This window comes from Leptopilina heterotoma, unplaced genomic scaffold (assembly GCF_015476425.1).
Source record: "Leptopilina heterotoma isolate Lh14 unplaced genomic scaffold, ASM1547642v1 Lhet_130, whole genome shotgun sequence".
Lineage (NCBI taxonomy): Eukaryota > Metazoa > Arthropoda > Insecta > Hymenoptera > Figitidae > Leptopilina > Leptopilina heterotoma.
Window position 1 is genome coordinate 801,910 of NW_025110849.1, and position 24,537 is coordinate 826,446.

The 24,537-nt window shown below is 28.7% G+C and overlaps 2 protein-coding genes across 2 annotated transcripts in view; one reads left to right on the forward strand and one right to left on the reverse strand.

Annotated features, from left to right (window-relative positions):
* Positions 1-24,537, forward strand: part of LOC122512966 (octopamine receptor beta-2R-like) — a 557,896-nt gene that overhangs the window by 295,472 nt on the left and 237,887 nt on the right. The window lies entirely within an intron of this gene.
* Positions 2,393-6,232, reverse strand: LOC122513014. Its single transcript, XM_043629241.1, has 8 exons — positions 5,615-6,232; positions 4,785-5,090; positions 4,573-4,713; positions 4,107-4,235; positions 3,930-4,022; positions 2,926-3,155; positions 2,675-2,843; positions 2,393-2,571 (listed from the first exon to the last, which is right to left on the reverse strand). Exons 1-8 carry the CDS (start codon positions 5,886-5,888, stop codon positions 2,393-2,395), a joined length of 1,521 nt encoding a protein of 506 aa, XP_043485176.1. The 5' UTR covers positions 5,889-6,232.

Consider the following 24,537-nt stretch of genomic DNA (forward strand, 5'->3'; position numbering starts at 1 on the left):
AACTTATAAGATATCACACATCACTAGACCAGATCACGACTATCTACAGATCTCTCACTCAACACTTTTTGATTCACATGCATCCAATCACACATTCACAAAAACAATATTACAATAATACTCAATTTGACTACCGATTTCAAGACCGTTAGTCAGATAATTTGTAAAAATCCCAAGATTAGTCAATGTAGAACAACCCTCTATGAAGCCATGTTTTTCACAAATAATAATGTTCGACACAGCCGCATATAAAGAATCAAAAATTAAACTTTCAAATATCTTAGAAAATACACTTAAAATTGATATTAACCTATAATTTTCAATATTATTTTTATTAGCAGATTTGTAAACAGGAACAATAATAATCCATCTTTTTCATTCAATTGAAAAAATATAAAATTTTAAGCATTTATTATATTAACTATAATGATATTCGTATTTCATTCTTTCATTCTGTCTGTCCACACTTGAATTTAATTTTTGCATAGGTTTTCTTTTTTTTCCCTATAAAAAAATATTTTTTGACAAATTGAAAATATGCAGGTGGGCAATTCCACGTGAGATTTAAGTCGACCTCTTAAAATCGGCCGAAAATATTTTTTTTCTATTTTGTATCGAAAAAAACAGATACATATTTTTTTATTTATGTTTAATTGTGCAAATTTTCGAGTTATGAATTTTCGAAAATTTGGGCTTTTAATTGTAGACCTATATTTAGTAGCTTATAAGTCCGAAAATATTGAGTTTAGGAAAAAGCTGTCAAAAAATGAAAGTTTTAGTTTTCTTTCGACTTTTAAGAAATGTAAGCAAAAAATTTTTTTTCAAATTTTTTATTGAAAAAAAATTTTTTTTTTATCAACAAATTAATTTTTTTTTAACTTTAAGCCGGATTTTTTTTTATTTTTTTTTATTTTTTTGTACCTTATAATATAGAGAAGATTTTCCAAAAAGTCTCGAAATGGGCCTGATGTGTTAAATGAGTTTTAAAATATTTTCAAAAATCAATTGCAAGCATCACAGTGGGATTTTTTTACAATTAACTTTCTAAAACTGTCTACAGCGTATAATTTTTAATATATTTGAGTGTTCTTTGTTTTAAATAAAAAGGTCTACGCTGTAAACAGTTTTAAAAAGTTAAATGTAAAAAAATCCCACTGTGATGCTTGCAAGTGATTTTTGAAAATATTTTAAAACTAATTTTACACATCAGGCCCATTTCGGGACTTTTTAGAAAATCTTCTCTATATTATAATGTACAAAAAAATAAAAAAAAAATCCGGCCCAAACTTAAAAAAAATTAATTTGTTTATAAAAAAAAAATTTTTTTTAATAAAAAATTTAAAAAAAAATTTTTTGTTTACATTTCTTAAAAGTCGAAAGAAAACTAAAACTTTCATTCTTTGACAACTTTTTCCTAAACTCAATATTTTTGGACTTATAAGTTACTGAATATAGGTCTACAATTAAAAGTCCAAATTTTCGAAAATTCATAACTTGAAAATTTGGACAATTAAACATAAATAAAAAAATACGTATCTGTTTTTTTTCGATACAGAATAAAAAAAAAAATTTTTGTCCGATTTTAAGAGGTCGACTTAAATCTCACGTGGAATTGCCCAGGTATTTTTTCATGATTTATAATAAAATATTATTTGAAATTATAAAATTTAAAAAAAATTATGTTTAACAAATAAATTTTGTTTATAACATTTTTTTATAACAAATTTCGTTTGACTGATGTAAATTATGCAAATTTTTTCCTTTTTTATTTATAAAAAATAGAAAATTGTTAATTGTTAAAAAATTATGATTAAGAAATAGGAAATAAATACCCATTTTATGCGAATTTTTTATTTCTCAATAATAATATTGTTTACAAACTCATTTTTTTAGGAAGAAAAACATTAGATATTACCGTTTCTTAATATTTTTGTAGAAAATTCACAATTTTCATAGGGAAATAATTATCATCAATTTTATTTCTTAATTTCAATTGTTTTAATAAAATTCAAAGTTTTTTAAATATAAAGTAAAAAAATAATTATAAATTATATTTGTCAATTAGAAAATTTAATTAGAAATGAAACTGAAAATTTTTGAATTTTTAGAAAATAAAGGAAAAAATTTCATTGAAAACTGACGCCCGTTGGGTTTTCCCAAGTTCAAGGTGGAGCCCAATTGGGAAGCCCATCTTATCCCAATTTGGGATATAAATTGGCTTGAAACTATAAAACCAACTAATGCCCAATTTGGGAAATCTAGTTTGGCCCAATTTGGAAAATCTAATTGGGCCCAATTTGGGTAATCTTGTGGATGCCCATTGAATTCCCAATAAACAATCAATTTTTTAAGAGCACTTTTTAAATTTATTTGTATTATTTTAAATAACCTATTACATTTCTTCCGTAATTTGATTATTATTATTATTTTCTGCCTGTTTAGCAATCTCTCGTTCTTTTCTTCCGCCATCCCAATCTCGCACTCCTGCAAGAACATTTCCAATTGCGTCAACAATTTTTTTTTCATTGGCAATTGCAGATCCATTCTCATTTTGAGTTCTCATTATAGCACCTACAAAAAATCAAAATGTTAATTTTGAGATTATAATACACTTTATAGAATTTATTTTTAGAAAAAAAGAAAGGTATTTAAAAATAAAGATTACTTGTTTTACCTTTAATACATTGGTGTATCTTGAATTTATTAAGCGTGTACTTTTTCGGCATCTGCTTAATATTTGTAAATTTGCAGGCGAAGTCCCTGGTGAATAATTTTTTCAATATATTTAGTACACTTTTGCTTACATTGCCTCCTGTATCCAGTAGGAAATGTAATGAAGTTATCTGAAAATGAATTACATTTATAAATAAGTTAATTAAACATTTATAACTTTAGATAATAGTTAATTTTTCTGTTAAAACTTACAAAATCTTCTCGAAATTTTTGATCTTCCAATTTGGTATTAAATTCGGTGAATTCAACAATATCATTGAATGGCAAATTTAATCCTAGATCACACGTCATAGAGTTAACAGTAGGCAATCCTTTTTCTCTCGACAATGTCCTTAAAATTGCTTCCTGGGAATCTAGTCTGTTTGATATTTCTTGTAGTAAGATACCATAACCTTTTAATGAACTTAAAAGGTATTTCATGTCTAAAAAATAAAAATACAGTTAATCTAAAAATAGAAAATAATTTGTATACATTTAACCCGGCGAGTATGTGGCGGGAAACTGTTACACCGACTATGTGGTGGGCATGACATGCCCAAAATGTAAAATTGCTTATAAATGTTACATATAGCTATATTAAGTTAATTTCTGGTATTATATTATAAAAAGGCATGTAATAAAATATATTTCCTTAATTATTTATTTATTTATAAAGATAAAATCAACTCTTTGTCATAAGATTTATCATATGATTAAATAAAACAATGAAAACTTAAAACTTAATTATAAAATCAAATTTGCACTTTTATAAAGGCAGGACTTTAAATATTAGTGAATGAGGAGCATAATACTGCTTTTTAGAATATATCTCAATTCAGTTGTCATTAATTTAGTAGAAATTAGGAAAAAAAAATTCGCCAAAAATATGCAAAATTGACGTTTACGTCCAAGTAATTTAAAATATAATTTACATAACACTATCACCATACCATCATCTTCTCTTATGAACCCATAACTTCAGCTACTCGAAGTTTCAAAACGTTACAGTGGAAATTTTAGGATTTAAAAGGATTTAAGTAAATGTGGGGCATGACATGCCCAACCACATACTCGCCGGGTTAAGAATAATAGTTTTTTCCTTTTTTAAATGATTGACAACACTTCTTACTTTCATAACCTAAAAATTATATAAATCTAATTAAATCATTGATAAAATAAACGAATTGTAAGAGGTGTTATTTTTTGGCTTATTTTACCTTTGTCGACTGTTTTGTTTGATTTTAAGTATGAAATGTTTTTAATTACAGATGAGTCATTTAATTCTGATTTACTATCGTTCATGTCAGATCCTAAAAAAGTATGTTTACAAAAATATAGAATAAATATTTTTAAATGTTTTAAGATACAAAATATAATTAAAATAAACTATTTACCTGATGGTAAATTACGAACATTCATATGTAAATCGTAATTGCTGTAGTTGTCATAATCTTGCTGAATTCTTAAAGGATCTTCAATATTAGAGACTTTTTCATTATTTAAATTTGATAATTCATCACCATCTGAAACAAAAAATGTTTACGGTAATTAAATATTTAATATTTCTAACTTAAAATTGTTTAAAAGTAAAATTAAAAAAGTCAAATCATCACATTGTGGTGATATTGCCGAGACTACTATCGTAATATTGCACAATTATTAAAAAATTTTATAAAGTGCAAATTTAATATGAGGAAAAAAGAAAAACTTCTCTTTTTTAATCATTACTTGTGCATTTTACTGCAATTTGATAACCGTGTAATATTACAGTATCATCACTGTAATATAACATTAATCCCATTGGGTAATATCTACATCGAGAGGCCATTTTAATATCACTGTAACTTTATATTTATTTACCTATTATTTTACGAACTTTACTGCTGTTTTCATGTTCAACGGGCCTTTTTCTCTTTCTACTTTTTTCCTTTAATTCCTTTTTTTCCCAAGAGTTATCCGAGTCGGAAGATAATGATGATAATGATGACGTTAGAATTTTTTCTATAAAAACATTTGTTTGTAATTAATAATTTAATTTAATAATTAATAATTACAGAATAATTATACATTACCTTTAATATGGTTTTGCAGTTTTAAAGATTTTCCTTTACTCTTTGTTTTGGAAGATTTTTTTCTGTCTTTTATGGCAGATTGAATTTTTTCTTTCATCCCGGAAGAATCATATGCTGATGGCCGTGTTAAACATAATTTCGGTGCAGGAATAGGCGGAAAATTCTGCTGTAGTGACCTCTCTTTAAACTTTTGTGTGATATATTCTGCCTTTTGAGACGCATTGCAAAAGTCAGTACCCGCAGAATATACGCAAGTATCATCATTGCGTAACAGTTTCAATTTTTTTATGCCTTCCTCGTAAGTCCCTATTGAAAAAAGTATTAATATAATGTTTCAGAATATTTCAGAAAAAAAAAAGAGGCGCATGAATAAGTCTTAAAACTAATTTTTGAGAATTTTCAGTTGTTACAATTTTATTAGACATATTCTTTTTTTAGCCGAATCTCAATTATACAAAAGTTATGTTTAATAAAATTAAAATTTCATTTTTAGTTAACAGAATTTTAACCAATCGAAATCTATTAAAAAATTTTGATTGGTTGATTTTAAACTTCCCGCTGAAATATTTCGGCTTCATTTAAATAATAATTCTTTGAAATAAAAAGCCTGTTAAATGAAAAATATAGTAATTGAACATTTTGAAAAATGAATATTCTAGTGAATAGAAATTGTGTTAAATAGAAATTAAATTTTAATTTTATTAAACATAACTTCTCTTTAGGTGAGATTCGGCTAAAAGGTGATTATGCCTAATAAAATTGTAACAACTAAAAATTTTCATAAATGACTTTTAGGGCCTATTTATGCGCCTCGAAAAAAAGAAACATACGGGATTGTCCTATTAGTTTAATGTTATAAGAATTCCAGGAATCCATTGGTTGAAGCCTTGCTCTTACATAATGCTCCAGAACTGCAGTTGCGTCAGCTGTGTATGGCGGTGGTAAAAATTTAGTAAACAGTTTACCATTCTTTTTATTAAATTCGACCCAAAATGAAGGGACTATATCTGTTGATCGGTTAGTTTTGGGTCCGCGAGTAATGAACTCGATAAGTTGAAAATCGTACACATCATCGTCTGGATTGTAGGGAGCACTTTCCTTCATGTCTAGAAACAATAGCTTTTCTTAAAAAATAATGTCATTTACAGAAAAACAAATGATTTGAATAAGTATATAAGAGTAGATACAACTAAATATAGAACACAACAAAATTACTTTAGGAAAAACCCACCCAAAATACAACTACATATTTCTATAGAATTTTCGAAACATAAAATAAAGTATTTGCAAGTTGTACAAAAAAAGTTCGCAGCATGGGGTTTTATTGCCGGACGGATTAGAACCCATGCCTCTCCAAAACACTTGTTTTTCCATTTCAACAACAATGAATATATTTTACAGATGTTATTTCTAAACCTAGAAAACATTCTAACGGAAAAATAGGTAATAAAATTATAATAACTTTCTGAAGCTAGAGTTAAATCTCTGTTAAAAAAGATGTTAATAAATATTAACAATAACAATTATTATTAAAAATTTAAGACTTATTAAATTATTATTTTTTTAATAGGTTATAATAATTGTTAAAATAATAATATGAAAAATAAAATGCGTAATAATAATTTACAATTAAAATAATAATATAAATAAGTTAAGTAAAAAAACAATGATAATTATTATTAAACTTTCTTATGCTAGTATAAATTCTCTGTTAAAAAAGATAGTAATGTAATTTAATATTAATTTACTATTTAATTAATTTATTGTAATTATTGTTAAAATAATAATACAAAATTTAAATAATAACATAAATAATTTACATAATAATAATAATTATCATTTATTTAAAGACATTCCAATTTTCATTTGAGAAGAATTTGCACAAGTTGCAGATAGTATTTTTATTACTATTATTTATATAATTAAATTATAATAATCATTATTACCAGATCTGAACACAATTATTAACAGCGAATAATAAACATAAATTTTTTATTCAACTGTTTTGACATTTGGGGAAAATACGCTCAGCAAAATTTATAATTTAGAACTTAAATTTTTATTAAAACTTGTATAGAATTGAGAAATATTTAGAAAAACTATTAGTAGTGTTATTAATATCAAGCAAAAGAAATGTAGTGCAATAGTGCACTACATTTCTTTTGCTTTTTCCACTAAAATTTTTGAAATAAACACACTATTATCAAATTAAGTACTTACCAACAATTCCATCTATATTCTGAAGCTTTTGTGATTCAAGACGGCTCATCTTGAAATTAATATTAATCCAAATTAAATTAACACACAAATTAAAATAAAAAGTCGTTTATAACATTGTCTGTATACATTTATAAGTAACTTTTTTTACTTTTTTCACCAAACTATCACAATACTATACACTTTAACAGAAACAAACAATCTTTGGTATCTGAATGTACCTGAAGTACTAGAACGATGTGACTTACAAAACTTTGAAACTGTAGAAGCGCGCGCGCTCGACTGTCTTTCTCATAGAAACTTCTACTATACCAGTAAAACTCTTCATTAATTGGTCGCTGTAAGGCGAGCTAATTTCAAATTATTATTTCATTTAGAAATATGTTCAATATTTTAGTTATTTAAAAAATTAAGCAAAGAATATTTTTTAAAACTTTTTAAAATAATCTTAAAATTTGATTTTTGAATTTTATTATAATTTTATTGAAAATAATTGAATTCCTAGAGAAAATTATATTATTATGAATAGTTATTTATTTCTTACAAAGAATTTTACTATCTATAAAAATAATTGCGTTCTTTTAAATAACTTATTAAAATTTCAGAAAATAAATGAATTCTTTCGTAAAATTTGATTAACATTTTAAATAATAATTGTAACTGACGAATCAGAATTATGTTATTTTTTTCATTTTCATTTTATAAAAAAATTTATATAACACATTAAAATTATGAGTTTTTTTATTAAAGATTATATTAAAAAAATATTTTAAAAACACCATTTATTTCTCTTCATTTTCAATTTTTATACATGACTTTAAGTTTTATTAAATTTTATTGTTAATAATGCAACAGTGGGATGACGTACATTTTATTAGAAGCACCTTCTTTCATATTTAAAGTTAAACGTACCAACTTACAAGAAATGTCACTTAAACGGAATGTTATAAGTTCGTTTAAAGGTACAGTTTGCACTTGCCACATATCAAAAAACTCAGAATCAAAAGGGTACTCAAAAATGGGATTCTTTTTCAGTAGAATTTGTCCTTTGATATTTATGTCATCTTCCCCGTTTAATAAAATTTCTCTAACAATAATAACATTTTTACCTCTCGTAAGTATTGTGTTGTTCGGTGGAAAAGGTGTTATAATAAATTGTTTATACATTATTTTCAAAATTTGATTGTTTTTTTCTTCTAAAATTTCTAGTACTCGGGGTACACTAGGTTGTTTTTTCTTTACATATTGTTGCTCATGAAGCCGTCTACATAACTGTGCTAATGGTTTACTTGCTGTACGCAAAGACTTTTTCATTTTCCCTAGTAAATTTTCATATGGAAATGCTGTAATTCTGCTTAAAGCACAATTCATATGTAACACATCATCTGCAACATGAATAAGATGATGTGAGTTGAGTGTTTGCGACGTAATCCCATAATATTCTCCCAGGTATTGGAAAAAAGTAACTAAATACTTTTTTGCTCTTTCTACATTTGCAAGACAAAGTTTGTCAGAACACAGTATACGACAACCTGCATGCAATAATAAAAAAGGCTTGTAAAGTTGAGATAGCAATATCTTTTTTAAAACAATAGGACCGACATAAAGTAAAAAAAACGTAATTCCGTTGCCTTCCATTTTTTTATTTCATTTGTAGACCTCGGTTTTCGTTGGAACTCGCAAGGAATTTGGTTCTTTAAAAGGTTCATCCTTCTTGAAAGCTCTTGTCTCTTCCTAGCAGTTAACTTATTTACACCCTGCACAATCCAATGTTCTAGAAGTTTTTTCATTATTCCTTGATATAATAAATGCATTGAATCAAGTACAAACGTAAAAATTATATTCAGGTGAGGGATTATTCGTAATAATGCACTTATACCATTATGATGTTCAGCTTGATCTCTACGTCTGAAAGATTCATTTGTTCTTTCAGGTGAATCAATATATGGAAAAACAGTTCTTTTTTCTATTCGTATTCCTTCAGTAGAGCATCGTTCACATGCATTGATGCCAATATGTCCAATTGTGCATTTAAGAAAAGCTCGTGCTGGAGTATCACAAATGAAGCACTTAATAGAAATTTGAAAATGATTTCCAGAAATTTCCATTCCGTTTCTTTGTAGATTGTTTATTTCTTCAATAAACTGATTTAAATAAATGTTGGCATCAGCTGGCTTAGATTCTCTAAAATAAATGGCAACAGCAAAGGGTTCATATACATCTGGATTCATATGAATTTTACAAAGAATAGGCCAGAATGTTTGATTTCCAGAATTAACAAGAGGAACTCCATCTGCATTAATTTCCAACTCTATTTTGTTGTTTAAATGAAAATCTATATTTACACATGCCTTTAAAGACTTCTCTAAACCAAAATATACAAATTCTCCCACAGAACCTTTGTTATCCAGCATTGGAATAATATTATATTTAGCTCCAGTTGTTCCTAAAAATGTTTTTGCACATTTCGGTAAGTCTGGAATCAGCCTTGCTCTTAAAATTAATAGCAGCTCATCTATATTCGATAAGCATATCCTGTTCTTAATTGCCCATTTTTGAAGTTGTTTTTTTTCTTCTCGGTACGCTTCATTATAGTAGACAACTTCTACGTCTTCTTCATTTGCTTCCAGATCTTCAAAATCGGAAAATTCATCCGATGATTGCTCTGATTCTATATCTGAACCATATGATAAACTCCTTTCTGTCTCGGTATCTTCAGAACTATTAAAACTTGTATCTAAAATGCAAAAATAAAAAATTTTTAATCTAATTCCTATATATGCAATAAACAAGTTTGTTTTGTAATAAATATAAATAATTGATTACCTGTATCACTTTCAAGATTATGGATTACATTTTCATTGGTTCCATCGAACATATATCTCTCACAGCATGCTCATTTTTAAACACTTCAAAGTCACTTTCATTTCTAACCTCCAATTCTACAAAATCAATTATATTTCTAAGTTATAAAAAAATTGTACATACTTTTATTAGAAATATAACTTTTATTAAAAATTATACATATATAATTATGCATACTTTTTTAAAATTAAATTTAACAAAATTTGTCATTTGAATTTAAAAAATTTTTAAATAAAATAAAATTGTGAAATATTAAAAACTTACCACTGTCTTCACTTGATCTTGGTAAAGAATTTAAGAATTCTGACACTGCGCGATGCTTTTTAACACGAAACCGAGATTTCTGATAAGTTTTACTTTTTCTTTCTTCTTCCATTTCAAAAACTTAGTTATTAAAATGTAAACTTAATGTAGACGAAATGATACTTTAAATACATAGATCTAAAACCACTTGCACTACAGACAACAGCTGATGTAATTAGCCATTTTAAGTCCATCTGCGCAGATAACATTTGCGCAAAAGATGGGTTTTGGTTGCATTTCCCAAGTTCGGCCCAAATATGGTCAGTCCCTACATTATCCCAATTGCTGAAGATGGGCTTTGGTTGTCAGTCCCAAGATATTCACAAATACGGGCAACCACAACTTAAACCCAAATGAACTGCATATATGTTTTGCCTTCAATTCGATTAGATTTTGAAATTAAGCAGTACGAATAACTTAAAAATGTTATTTTTTTTATCTATTTCATTAATTAACTGAAAAAAACATATTTCTTATTTTGAAATTTTTTTCATTTTTTTTAAATGGGATGCCCACTTGGGCCCCAATTGGGGCCCATCTGAAAGTTGGGAAAACTTGGGAAAATTTCCACACGGGATTCGAAAACAAAATTTTTTTAAAAAATATTTTAAATATTATGATTTTTAATATTTACTTATTCAAATTCAAATCTTTTTAAAATTAAAAAACTTATAAAAAAATGTTAGAAAATATAAAGAAATGGATTACTTCAACTCGAAGACTCGGAGTGATCGATTTCTTCATGTTTTATAATAATTAAAGAGGATCAAGTGTTAAAATCTTATATTTTATATTATAAGAATATTGTTACTGTAACTTCTTAAAAATTATTTTCATATTCTATTATTATCTAAAATTTAAAATCAATTTTTATTTTAGAAAATTCTACGAGAATACAATTATTTAAATACAAAAGTGAATTATTTATTGAATACTTGAATGTTTCTTAAAATTTAATTCTTATAAAGAATTATATTAAACAATTTTTAAATAAATGAATTCTTTTAACCCTTTGAAGCATACATTTTTCTAGTCAATGAATTTAATAACCAAGTACACTTTAGGGGGTTTTCAGGGTCGCTGATTAAGAATCTGAAGTCGGATTTCTCATATTTTTAAAATTCAAAATGGCGGATCCAATATGGCGGACTTATTTTTTTAAAATTAATAAAATTCGCTTGAAATTTGTTACTCGGGGGTTTTTGGGGTCCCTGATTACGAATATGAAGTCAGATTTTTAAAATTCGAAATTTATATATTATATATATTATATTTATATATACAGCTACTCACTGCCACCCGACTGGTATTAGAGAGTGCGTCTGAGCGCAGATCGAGTTATTGCCCGTGGAAGCTCAATTGCAGTTTTCAAAAAATTCAAATAAAATTGTATTGGATTGAGAAAAATTTCTAAAAAATAATTGAATTACTAAAAAGAATTTTATTATTGTTAAAATTTTATTATTTGACGGGTTCCACGTCAAGTGACCCAGGTCCAAATTTTACATGTTTGGGATCGGGTTAAAAGTTTGCACAAACAGTAGTCCTATTCGATACAATTAAAAATACCAAATATTATTAATTTATTTAAACAAATATAAAAACTGGAGGGGGTCCAAGTTTAAATTTTTGGTCTAACATGGAATATTTGAAAAATTTGTAGTTTCTTTAAAACAAAACGAAAATACATTTTCTATTTTGGGTTTTTCTGCTGTTTTTCAACACTTTCTAATGGTGTAAACAAATGTAGAGAAAAAAAAATTTTGACCTTGAAAAATTAAATTAAAAAATAAAATTTCATTTTTTCATCAAATGGACAGTTTTTATTTTTTTAAAAAAAATTTTATCATAAAGGTGAGGTTTTTTCCTAAAAAGAATGTATAGGTCAAAACGTGGGACAAGAACTTTTAACTAGTCAAAATAAACATTTACTTCTGCAATCCACCGCCCCTGCGCGTTGTTGGGCTGTATATTGTTTATAACAATTAAAATAAATTATTTTATGCTTTATTAATTATCTGGTGGTCATATTGGATGAATTTAAATTGATGTAGATCATGTGCATTAACGGAATAAGAAAATAAACGTCCTTTTTTAAAAAAGTGTATTAATTTGTTAACTTTGATTTAAAAAAATTATAAATAATTAAAATCTCCAAAATCGGCCTCGAAGGATGTCTTAAGAATTTATTCCCCTTTAATTTAAGACAAAGAACACTTAAATCGGTTAAAAATTGTAAGCTATAGACATTTTTTAATAGGAAATTGTAAAAAAAATTCCACTGTGGGCCGGTGCAGTGCAGATGTAAATGCTTAATTTGACCAGTTAAAAGTTCTTGTCCCACGTTTTGACCTATACATTTTTTTTAGGAAAAAACCTCACCTTTATGATAAAATTTTTTTAAAAAAAATAAAAACTGCCCATTTGATAAAAAAATGAAATTTTATTTTTTAATTTAATTTTTCAAGGTCAAACAATTTTTTTTTCTCTACATTTGTTCACACTATTAGAAAGTGTTGAAAAACAGCAGCAAAACCCAAAATAGAAAACGTATTTTCGTTTTGTTTTAAAGAAACTACAAATTTTTCAAATATTCCATGTAAATTTTTGACCTCGGTCACTTGAAGTGGAACCCGTCATTTATGAATATAATTGAATTATCGCGAAAAAATTTATTAAAAATTTGTAAATATTTGAATTCCTGTGAAATTTTTATTATTATTTATGAAAATAATTATATGTTTGCGTACAATCTTATTATTTTGTTTTCGGATGTTTTTACATTCCTCCAAATTCAACGATTAGTTTTTATAAAGAAGTTAGTAAAATACTTGAATTTATTAATAATAGATTTTGTGAAGCTACGATATGTATTCTTGGTGATTTTAATTTACCTTTTATAGTTTGGAACTCTGATTATAATAATAATAATAATTTGTCTTGTGCAATAAGTCATGGCTTGACAAACCAGCAATTATTAATCGCAACTGAAATTATTGATGTAATTGATTTATTGGGATTATTTCAAATTAATTATAATTTTAATTTACACGGCTCTCTTTTAGATTTGGTTTTCTGTAATCCTGATAATTTTTCTGTAACTACATTAAGTGACTCACTCTTAGTTGTTGACAGCTATCATCCACCTTTTGTTATAAATATACATAATTCTTTTAAAAATTACATTCCACATAATAATATTAATAACGTTAAATATGACTTTAATAATGCTAATATTTCAGAAATAACTTCCTTTCTTAGTAACATTGTCTGGAATAATGTACTTAATGTTGATGATATGGATGATCCTGTCGACATATTTTATAATATAATTGTATGAGGCGTTTGATAATTTTGTACCCTTAAAATTTATAAGCTTGAAAATATTGCCACCATGGTTTACACAAGAATTAAAAGACTTGGTTCTACAAAAAAAGAACACTGAGAAAACTGGAGTATTGGACTAAACATCTGGAGGGACAAATCGTTCATATTTGAGAGTTAGTTTTTGGATAACAATCTAAATGTTCAAATACACCATTAACAGATATTCGTGCCATTTCTCTTGGAGGGATAATGAGTTTATAACAGAGGGACAAATTAATCATCTTGAGAAATCCCTTCCTTATCCGGCGCGAAATGAATAAATATGGCAACCTAACCCCTAAATTAAATACATAAAATGTCAGAAAAATAATTTCGCGCGCATCAAATCGTACACATTTTCTGCCCAACTTTTAACCCTCAGATATAATGGGAGAGAATATACAAGTAGATTTCCATTATCAATTCAAAATTTATTTTAGAAGGACTATCTAACTCGCTTCATAAGCAAAGGAAACATACACTTTTTGAACCTCCGAATTTGACACTCCAGTTTTCTCAGGGAAACTACATAATATTTATAAAAGAGAAAAAAATAATTCTAATTATTTAGCATTTTCTAAGATAAGATCTGATTGTAAAGCATTATCAAGGTCTTGTTATAATAATTTCATCTCATATACTGAAAATTCAATAGTCGATAACCCGAAATATTTTTGAAAGTTCATTAAGTTAAATAGACAATGTCATTCTTTGCCAGATATTATGTATTTAAAAGATAAAAGTAGGGAATCTTCTGTCGAAATTGCTAATATTTTTGCAAAATATTTCCAATCAGTTTATAATACTTCTACATTGCAAACTGGTGATGTAACATTTGATGAACATAGTGAGGTGAATCTTCATTCTATTCAGATATCAAGAAATGACATCTTTGTTAAAATAAGAGATTTGGATGTAAATAAAGGAGCTGGTCCGGATAAAATCCCTCCATCATTAATTCGTTCATGTGGTTTCGCGTTTATTGAACCACTGTTTATCTTGTTTAATAAATCATTAGAGTCAAATAAATTTCCTAATGAATTGAAAAAGGGATTTATATCTCCGATATTCAAGGATGGCAATAAAAACAATATTGAAAACTACAGGCCAATAACTTTACTTAATTCAATATCAAAAATATTTGAAGGTCTTATTTGTGAGTCATTGTATCTTGCGGTTTGTAATATAATAATTGATGAGCAACATGGGTTTGTTCGTGGTCGCTCTACGATTACTAACCTCAGTATTTTCACAAATTTTCTGGAAACAAATTTAGAAAATGGACATCAGGTGGATGCAATATACGCTGATTTTACAAAAGCTTTCGATAAAGTTAATCATATTATACTTATTGAGAAATTGCGTAGAATGGGATTATCTCCAAGTATAATTTTATTTTTGGAAAGTTATTTATCAGGAAGATTTCAAATGGTTAAGTTTAAAAATGAGTACTCAGAAGCATTTTTAGTAGTTTCTGGTGTTCCTCAGGGCTCGAATCTTGGACCGCTCTTGTTTGTTCTTTATATCAATGACATTAAAATTATTTTTAAAAATTCTCATTTTTTACTTTACGCTGACGATCTTAAACTTTATAATGTTGTTGGTTCTAGTCCACAAAATATTCAAGCTGATTTTGACCGAGTGATTCAATGGTGTGACAGTAATCAAATGTCTATAAATGTAAAAAAAGTTATGTCATTTCATTTTCAAAAAAAGTACTCTGATTTATTGTTACACTGTTGGTCAAGAAGAATTGACAAGGGTTACTTGTATTCGGGACTTGGGATTGCTTTTTTTCAGTGACCTTTCATTTAATAGACATACATCTGAAGTAATTTCAAAAGCCTTAAGAGCTCTTGGTTTCATAATTAGAAATGCATCAATGTTTTATAATATTAATACACTAAGAATTCTTTACTTCTCTTTGGTAAGATCGCTGCTGGAGTATGCTTCTGTAATATGGGTGCCATTTTATGATTTTAACATAATTAGAATTAAAAGAATTCAAAATAGATTTCTTCGTTTTGTAGCGAGACAATTTTATGTTCAATTTGACAGATACTCCCATGACTACAGTACATTGAGATTATCATTTAATACTCCATTAATTGCATCCAGATTTCTTTTTAATGACTTAACTTTTTTTTATAAGATTATAAATGGTATAAATAATTGTTCAAATTTATTATCATTATTTAATATGTCTGTCCCTATAAGGGCAACTAGAAATTATACACTGTTTTTGGAGTCCTTTCATCGAACAAACTACGGTTATTACTCTTTTGTAACAAGATTAAGTAGAGAGGCTAATTCGATGTCAAATATTGTTGACTTTTTTTATAGTAACTTCTTAAGATTCACCTCTTCATTGCGTAGGTTTATTTTAGACTTTTGAGTTAAAACTACCTAGCGTTGATTACACAGTTAATATTGTATAATATAAGTTGCGGTTTCAACTTTTAGATTGTAAGAGTACTATGTACAAAAGGGCTTGTGCCGTATACTTGTTACATAAATAAATAAATTTCAGAAGAATTTTAGGTATATAAAATTTTTTTAAATCTAGGTTTTTTAAAATATCTAATTAAATTCATCCTCGGAAATGACGTATTTTCATACGGAATAAATTCGAATTTAAATTTTTTACAGTTCGGTCATTCTGATTTCAGTTCGTCTCGAACTGGTCGCAAATATAAAAAATTAATCAATCAAACAATTATTACAATTAAAATGTTTCGGATAGGATTCATAAATTAGTGCTACCATTTATGAATGCCATGGTTTCATGTTAGATGATTCCCAGGTACCGTATATGATTTTTGTGTTACCTGAAAATTTTCTACGTCCCTTAAAATATATAGATCATTACGCAGTTTTTTCATTATTTCATACGGGCCTTTATAAGACGGTATAGGCTTTTTCGACGCACCCACAGAGCTATCGAAATTGTTTATCATGACATAATCGCCCAATTCATAATTGTGTGATTCTTTTCTTTTTTTGTCAAAATAAGTCTTATTATAATTTTGTGATTTAATAATTTTTTCGCTTGCCACAGATCGAAGTTTTCAAAATTACGAGTTTCGTCATGATGTTGAGCCCGCTCCAAATTTTCCGCGACTGGGTCAATGACCTTACCTCGCTGATTTACTCCAAAAAGTAACATGCTAGCTGTAGTTCCAGTTGAACTATGAATCGAATTATTTAAAGCGAACTCCACATCAGAGAGCATCTTGAACCAATGTTTTCTCGTAAGGGGATCAGAAATTTTTGCAATCATCGGACCTATTACTCTATTTACTCGCTCGACCTGTCCGTTGGCCCTTGGCGTCGCCGTTACCACTAACACATGTTTGATATTTTTCTCGCTGACGAAAGTTTCAAATTCATTCGAAGTAAAACAACTTCCCCTGTCGGATACAATAGTTTTTGTCGACTGTAACATCTAAAATATTCACGCAAACAATCTACTGTCTCCTTCGAGTCAGTGGTCTTCACAGGATACAATTTAACGAATTTAGTGAAATTGTCGATTACTAACAAAATGTGCTGTTTCACAGATATTCGTTTGTCTATTGGGCTAAAGTGGTCAACGTGACAGGTCGCAAAAGGGACGCGTCCCTTTGGAATCGGATGTAAAAATGCTTCCCCCTTTCCGGTAGATAGAGAAAAAGCTACACATTTTAAACAATAAGCAATATAAATTTTAACTTTTTCTTTTATATTCGGAAACCAATAATTCCTCAAAATTTTTTCATATATTTTTTCTGGTCCAAAATGACCCATTTCATCATGATATTTTCTCATTACTTGATCCTCCATCTTTTCCGGTACGTAGAAAAGGACATCCCCATCACGTTTCCTATAAATTAAACCATTTCGCATTTCAAATAATTTATCACTCGAATTTTGTAATTTTTCTCGCAAATTTTTAATATTAACATCCAAATTTTGACAAATTGTTAAATTAGACTCCAAAGTATTATCTTCTACAATCATGACATTTACCACGCGACTGAAAGCATCCACGTGCTTCATGTTTTCACCTGATCTGTGTTCAAACGTTTTATCAAAATTCTCGAGTTCTAAGGCCCACCTACTAATTCGAGGATTAACATCCTGTTTGTCTAGAGTCATTTTTAGGGCATTACAATCGGTTACTATTTTAAATGATATTCCTTGCAAATAAATCCGGAATCTTGCAACGCGTAAATAACGGCCAGAGTTTCCAACTCGAAACTGTGGTACCTACTTTCAACTTCAGAACTTCCTTTTGAAAAATAAAAAATAGGATGGAAATAGTTATCTTTTTTACGTTGCAAACGTGCCGCGCCATAACCCAATTTACTGGCGTCGCAGTGTAATTCCGTTTCGTCTTTTGGATTATAAATGCTCAAAACCGGCGCCTCTATTAATTTATTCTTTAAATTGTCAAAAGGAAGCAATACGCGTTCGTCAAATTTGAACTCTATTTTTTTCTTAAGTAACTCGTAAAGTGGTGCGGCTGTAACTAAAAAATTGTTCATGAATTTCCAAAAATATGCGCACAACCCTAAAAAGCATTGTACGTCTCGTACGTTCTGTGGAATTGGAAAATTCGTAACAGCTGAAATTCCATGAGTAGTTGGACTTAGTCCATCAGCTGATACTTCATACCCGAGATATTCTATTTTTTATTGTAAAAACTTACATTTATCTAATCTTAATTTAAGATTATTGTCGACTAAAAGTTTAAAAACAATTTTTAAAATTTCTAAATTTTTTTCTACATTTTCCGAGGCAACCAAAATATCATCGAGATAAACTACCACATCTCCTGATCTCAATAATTTATCCATAGTATTCACGAAACGTTTAAATGTCGCGGGGGCGGTTTGCCAGCCGAAGGGCATTTTCAAATATTCGTACTGTCCGAAAGGTGTTATGAAGGACGTATATTTGACTGACTCCGCATCGACATCGATATGGTGAAACCCATCTCTCAAATCAAGCAATGTAAAATACTGTTTATTTCGCAATTTATCAATTTGATCTTCGATCAACGGTAACGGGTTATTATCTCTCAAAGTGATCTTATTTAAAAATCTATAGTCGACACAAAGTCGATATACGCAATTTTTTTTCTTTACCATAACAATCGGTGATGCATAAGGTGAGTTTCTAATTCGAATAACTTTTCGAGATATTAAGTAATCTAAAATTTTTTGAAGTTCCTCTTTTTCTTCAAATGATAGTCGTCGGGGACCAAAAAAAATTGGTTGATTGTTAGTTAATTGTAAGTGTAATTGAGTTTTAACATTCGGACACTCTGGACGTATTTTACATTCATATTCATCGGTAAATAAATTTCTTAAAATGGACTGTATTTTTAAATCAATATCCGGGTTTATATTAAGACAATTTACATGATCATTAACACAAATATCAATATTAAAAATATTCTCAACAGCTTCTGCTTCTAAAGGAGATAATGTTTTTAATCCCAAATTAAATTTTTTAACGCATCACGACCTAACACAACTTGACTACACATAGTTTCATTTGGGACAACATACAATTCCACCTCTCGTTCAACATTATCCAAAATTACATTTATTTTTACAATACCTAATTTTACAAGTTCACTATTATTAATACCATTGTACTTACGATCTCGTTGACTACATGACTTCATACTTGTTTCAGGAACAGAACATTCTTTAATGAAACTTATGGGACTACCTGTATCCAAAAGTGTATTCAGATATATTTCACAAACACATTTTCTCACTTCAAACTTATAAGTACCTATTTTAAAGCAGTGATTTTCAAGCGAATTTCCCTCGATGTCCACCGTTGGTTGAATTTGTTGATTCTCCAACAACACACTGATTTGATCCTCTCGATGTTCTGTTTGGTGTACTGTCACATTAGTGACTTGTCCTCGAACTCCTTGTTGCATATTTTTTTAGGGCAATCCTTAAGTTGGTGACCAATCTCGAAACATTTGAAGCAAGCTCCTTGTTGTCTCTTCGGTTGTTTGCATTCCGGTAACACATGACCCAATTTACTACAGTTGAAGCAGCGAACAGAATGAGAGTTTCTCACTTGTATGGTAGTGTCACTGGTCTTACTCAAAGTTTCTCCGATGCTTGGGTTGATAATTTTTTTAGCTTCCATTGTGTGTCTGGAACTATTACTATTGAGGTTGATTTTCTCGAAAGCCTGAAGGAGATTCTTCTTTTTGGAAAAAAATTGAATTCTCGCCTGGTTCCGCAAGGACGTATCAGTATATATAGTCGTATATAGACGTATATAGTCTATGATGTCGACCTCCTCAACAGGTACAGCATTGGCAAGAATTAATTTATCGTGGAAGTAACTACTGAAGCTTTCTGGTGCCTTCCATATACGACCTTCAAATTTTTTCCTTAATGTAAGTCGACTTTGACGATTATCAAACATCGTCGTCATCTCTGCTAACAAGTCATTAATTTCCATAGCAATAAATTCCGATTTAGAGTGTAGCCATAATTGAGATTTTCCCTGTAACTTAAGACTCAATAAAAAGCGAGCATGAGAATCATCCAAAGCATAAGTTTGACAAAGAAGTTGAAACTGCTTTTTCCATTTAGAAAAATCCGTATCCTCGATACCAAAGTCACTCAGCATATCTTTAAGTGTGTTCATGTTTATGTTTTGTGTAGGTTGATGTGCCTCTAAATTTGTCGGTTTGCTACGTAAAATTGCTATCTCCCGCCTTGCCAATTCAAGTTCCCTTGCAAGAAGTTCTCTCTCTCGAATAATTAGTTCCATCTTTCTCTCTAAAGTCCCGAGTTCTCGTTCGTGAATCATCACCTTGCTGAATTTGTTTTCCTTGTGGGTTGGTAGTATCGTCTTCTTCCTCTTCTTCTATGTGTTTGTCACAAGTGTTCTTAATCAACGATGCTGTTTTGATCCATTCATTAGTTGGATCAGCTTTTTGCAGTTGTCTAATAATCTCTGCCTTGGTTCCATAAACTGTTATCTCTAACTCTCGCGCAACTCGCTTGAGAACAGTCACTGTGAACTTGGTAGGATCCATGCTGTGAATGTATACAAACTTATACCCACCAAAACAAGGCACAATTTCGACAAAATTTTGAAATCGACGCACCGTAAAGACGATTCTGCGCGATTACTGCGATTACGACGATTATAGCACCACCGTACGTTCACTTTCAAGCACTATTTGAACGAATTACAAATCAGCCATTTAATATTCTTTACATATAAAGGGTTTTTTTCAGGGGCAATTTCCAAGATTCCACGTTTTCACTTTAAGTTCTTGAATCGGTGCACTTTACGCACTTAACACAAAAGGTCAGAAGATTACTGAAGATTTTCCAAAACTCAATAATTAGAAAATTCAGTTAAAGCACTCGAACACGTGGCGTGCACAAAATTAATACGAAAAACTGTTTCTAAGACCCGATTTTGTACAATTTTTTTTTCACGTTTCGACAATTTTACGTAAATTATAAAACTTTATCGAATTCACTGAGCAAATAAAATGCAAAAAATACTTCGTGCGTATAACTTTAAAGAAACGCGTTTGACCGGCGTCTATTTTCTGAGACCTGTGGCGAAGCCAAACCTGATGCAAATCAATTTAAAATCACTTCACTTTAGAGGGCGAATTAGTTTATCCCACTTCTGAATTGTGAGGATGGTTTGAAATAAAAAAATATAAGTTTTGGAATATAAAATTAGTTTCACATTTATTTGAATTTGCTTAACTACAGGCTTCTTCGAAGGTTCGCCACAGACTGACTCAGTGTGTTGTCAATGTCAAGGGCACTAATTTTATCCTTGGAAATGACGTATTTTTATACGGAATAAATTCCAATTTAAATTTCTTACAATTTTTCTTTAAATAATTTATTTTTTTATGATAGTAGTTCAAAATATGTTATTTAAAAAGAAATTTTGGTCAGAAATTGAAAAAATTGAAAGTTTTTTATTATAATTTGTAGTAATTTTATAGATTATGAGTCAAACAAAAAAGATCCAAAAATTTAGAATTTTCTTATGAATTCTAATAAGTTTTTTCAGAACTTTTAATAAAAATATTTTTAATAAATCTTTTTTGTTATAAAATTTATTATGTTAACCTTTATACTTATTTTCACTTATATTTATTTAATGAAATCGTAGATTTTGAAGAGAAGTTCTGTGCTTTTGAAACGTTAAAAAAGAAATGTTCCTTTTTTCTCTACCCTAAACCTTGACTCGGAGTGACTGTTAACTTTAATTTTTTTTATAACTTAGTCATAAAAACGGCGTTTTTTGGTACTCCGGAGATAAGTAGAAAACTGCCTTTTCTTGAACAGAGCGTCATAAGAGTTCTTATTTGTACGGAGTGCAAATAAGACTACCCCAGAGTACGAAAAAGAATAATAATGTAACGACTGCGATGAACCAAGTGAGAAGGACAGAATGAGCCGACGTTTTTATCGAGAATAGTAGCACACAGACTACTGCAAAAACGCGTCGCCATAAACTCATTTGCGAAGGCGTAGATATATATATATATATATATATATATATATATATATATATATATATAGCAATAGTTATAGACAGCACTACCAATCTAAGATTCGCTAGAAATATAAAAATCTCTATGATTTCGCTACCATTGTCAAAACAATCAACTGTCCGAATAATTAATATTTGGAGCCTTTGATTTGGAGATGGTTATTTCAGAACGGGGGGCTTCTCTCCCCGAAGTACCCTTCTCCTTGTAGGCCACACCAAATGTTTTTCAACATTAATACTGAAATGAATTGTTTACCTTTAAATTGTCAATGAAAATTAATCTTTTGAGTCCGTTTTTTCAAGTAAGGGGGCTCCGCCCCCGACCCCCCCGACAAAAAGTTTTTGTACGTTTGAATGTATATCGATAAACTAGTTTTGTGACAAATCTGAGTGTCTCGTTTTTAACGCCTTTTTTTATGACTTTATTATAAAAAGTATCGTTCGTAACTTGCGTGAACTGCTTTTTGAATCTCGCCCAAGTTTTTGAAACTCGTTTCCGGCTCGGCGCCGGAATCGCCCTTATAGAAGACTCAAGCCTATACATTATTGATAAAGTCAACATTTAAAAAAAATCCTGTACTTTTTTAAAAAAGCAGAAAATAATTACTTTACATTTTTGATAATAACAAGATACAATTAAATGTACATCAAGGTGATGTAGTTATTAGCTATATTTTTTAATAAATCACTAACTAGACATGAGGGCCAAAAAGATAATTAATCTTACAAACCAGCAGATAAAAATGAGAATATTAAAAAATAACTGTTGTAAAGATTTTATATGAAAATACTATCAATTTTTTTGACATACATAATCTTTCTGGTTATAGTGGTAAATCATAATTTACTTATAAATCACCCTGTAATTAATCTTTCAGAAATTTGCATAAATGTTCTAATTGTAATTTAATGGAATTTCTCTTTTTCTACATAAAATTCGTTAGAATAATTGGATATTTGGCTGTTTTTTTATTTTTTCCAGGGGTTTATGTTGAAAACACAAGAAAACGTTCAAAATTTTTCGAAACTGACTTTGTATGCTCGTATTGCACATTTGCGTTTAATTAAAAGCAGAACGTTCCCAAGTTTAATTCTCTCATGCAAAAAAAAAAGATTCAATAAACACTTTTTCATCTCTTTTGACTTGATATTCTGTTTTAGCACGTTTTTTATTCTCTCTATAGATTCACTTGATGTTCTGACAGTGGTTAGATCTGCATTTTCACAGTATATACGAAAAAAAAATAAAATAAGCGTGAATAATTGAATGACCTGAATTTTCATTTTGAAGATAGAGCTTCCTTTCGAAATCTGCGTGATTGGTTTATTTTCTTTATTTACCTTTTCTATTTAGATATTTTATTTTTTATCGGTTTCCTTCATTTTAGCTATATGCTTTATTTTCCGTTGACACAATTTTATTTTTTTTATTGAAATGTTCTATTCTTTATTTACTTTAGTTAAATTTGTTCTATTCTTTGTGTACATGTGTTTTATATGTATTGTTTAGCTTTTATTTACCGCAATTTATTTTTCTATCTACAGATATAAAAGTTGGACTTTATTAACAATTTTTTTTTTAAATCGATTTTTAACTAATAGAAAAAAAATATACTATTTTGAGATATTGATGTATTAATTTTAATGAAATTGTTCATCGATGATTTCGCCAGAAACTTATTGTACGCAGAGAGGGGTTTAATTGATTTTAATAATTCGAGATGGATTAACGAAGGAATATTGGCTTTCTATGAATTCAAATGGATTCGAATAGACGAGTGCGCGAGCTGTAATTAGAAATACTATCAATATTGGTGTATTGTCAGTGAGTGCATGGTTTCATTGGTCACCGGTTGCAGTAATACGTGTAATTATGCAAAACATAATTGCAATCTGTCGATAACGTGATCTGCTTGACGCAATATCCACAAGGACCCACAATGAAATTGTTGACGATTGTCGACCTGACCTTTCTTTTCGTAGGAAAAACAATTATTTTATATTCATACAATTGACAATTCTTTATAGTGTGCCAATAATTATTTATGTATAACGTATTAGAATTCGTAAATATATATATACTTAACTGATAAACCGGCATTTGACCGCAAAACATTAGCACCCATGTTTAAAGCCAACATTTATCCATGTATAATGATCTAAGCGTCTATTATTGTCAATTTAACAAATAATGATATATTTGATTATAATTCATATAATTTACTCAATAAACCAACAATTTATTGAATAATATCAGCACCCACCTTTGAGCCCATATTCAGTTAGGCTTATTTATTTTAACAGTAATTGTTATCTTTAGTTAAAATAATATTCCAATATTTGTCAAAATTTAATTTATAAACCTATAGAGTTGACTGCACAACTTTAGCATCCATAAAATTCAACCTGTAGTGCAATATTTAAACAACGTTTGTTAAGTCAA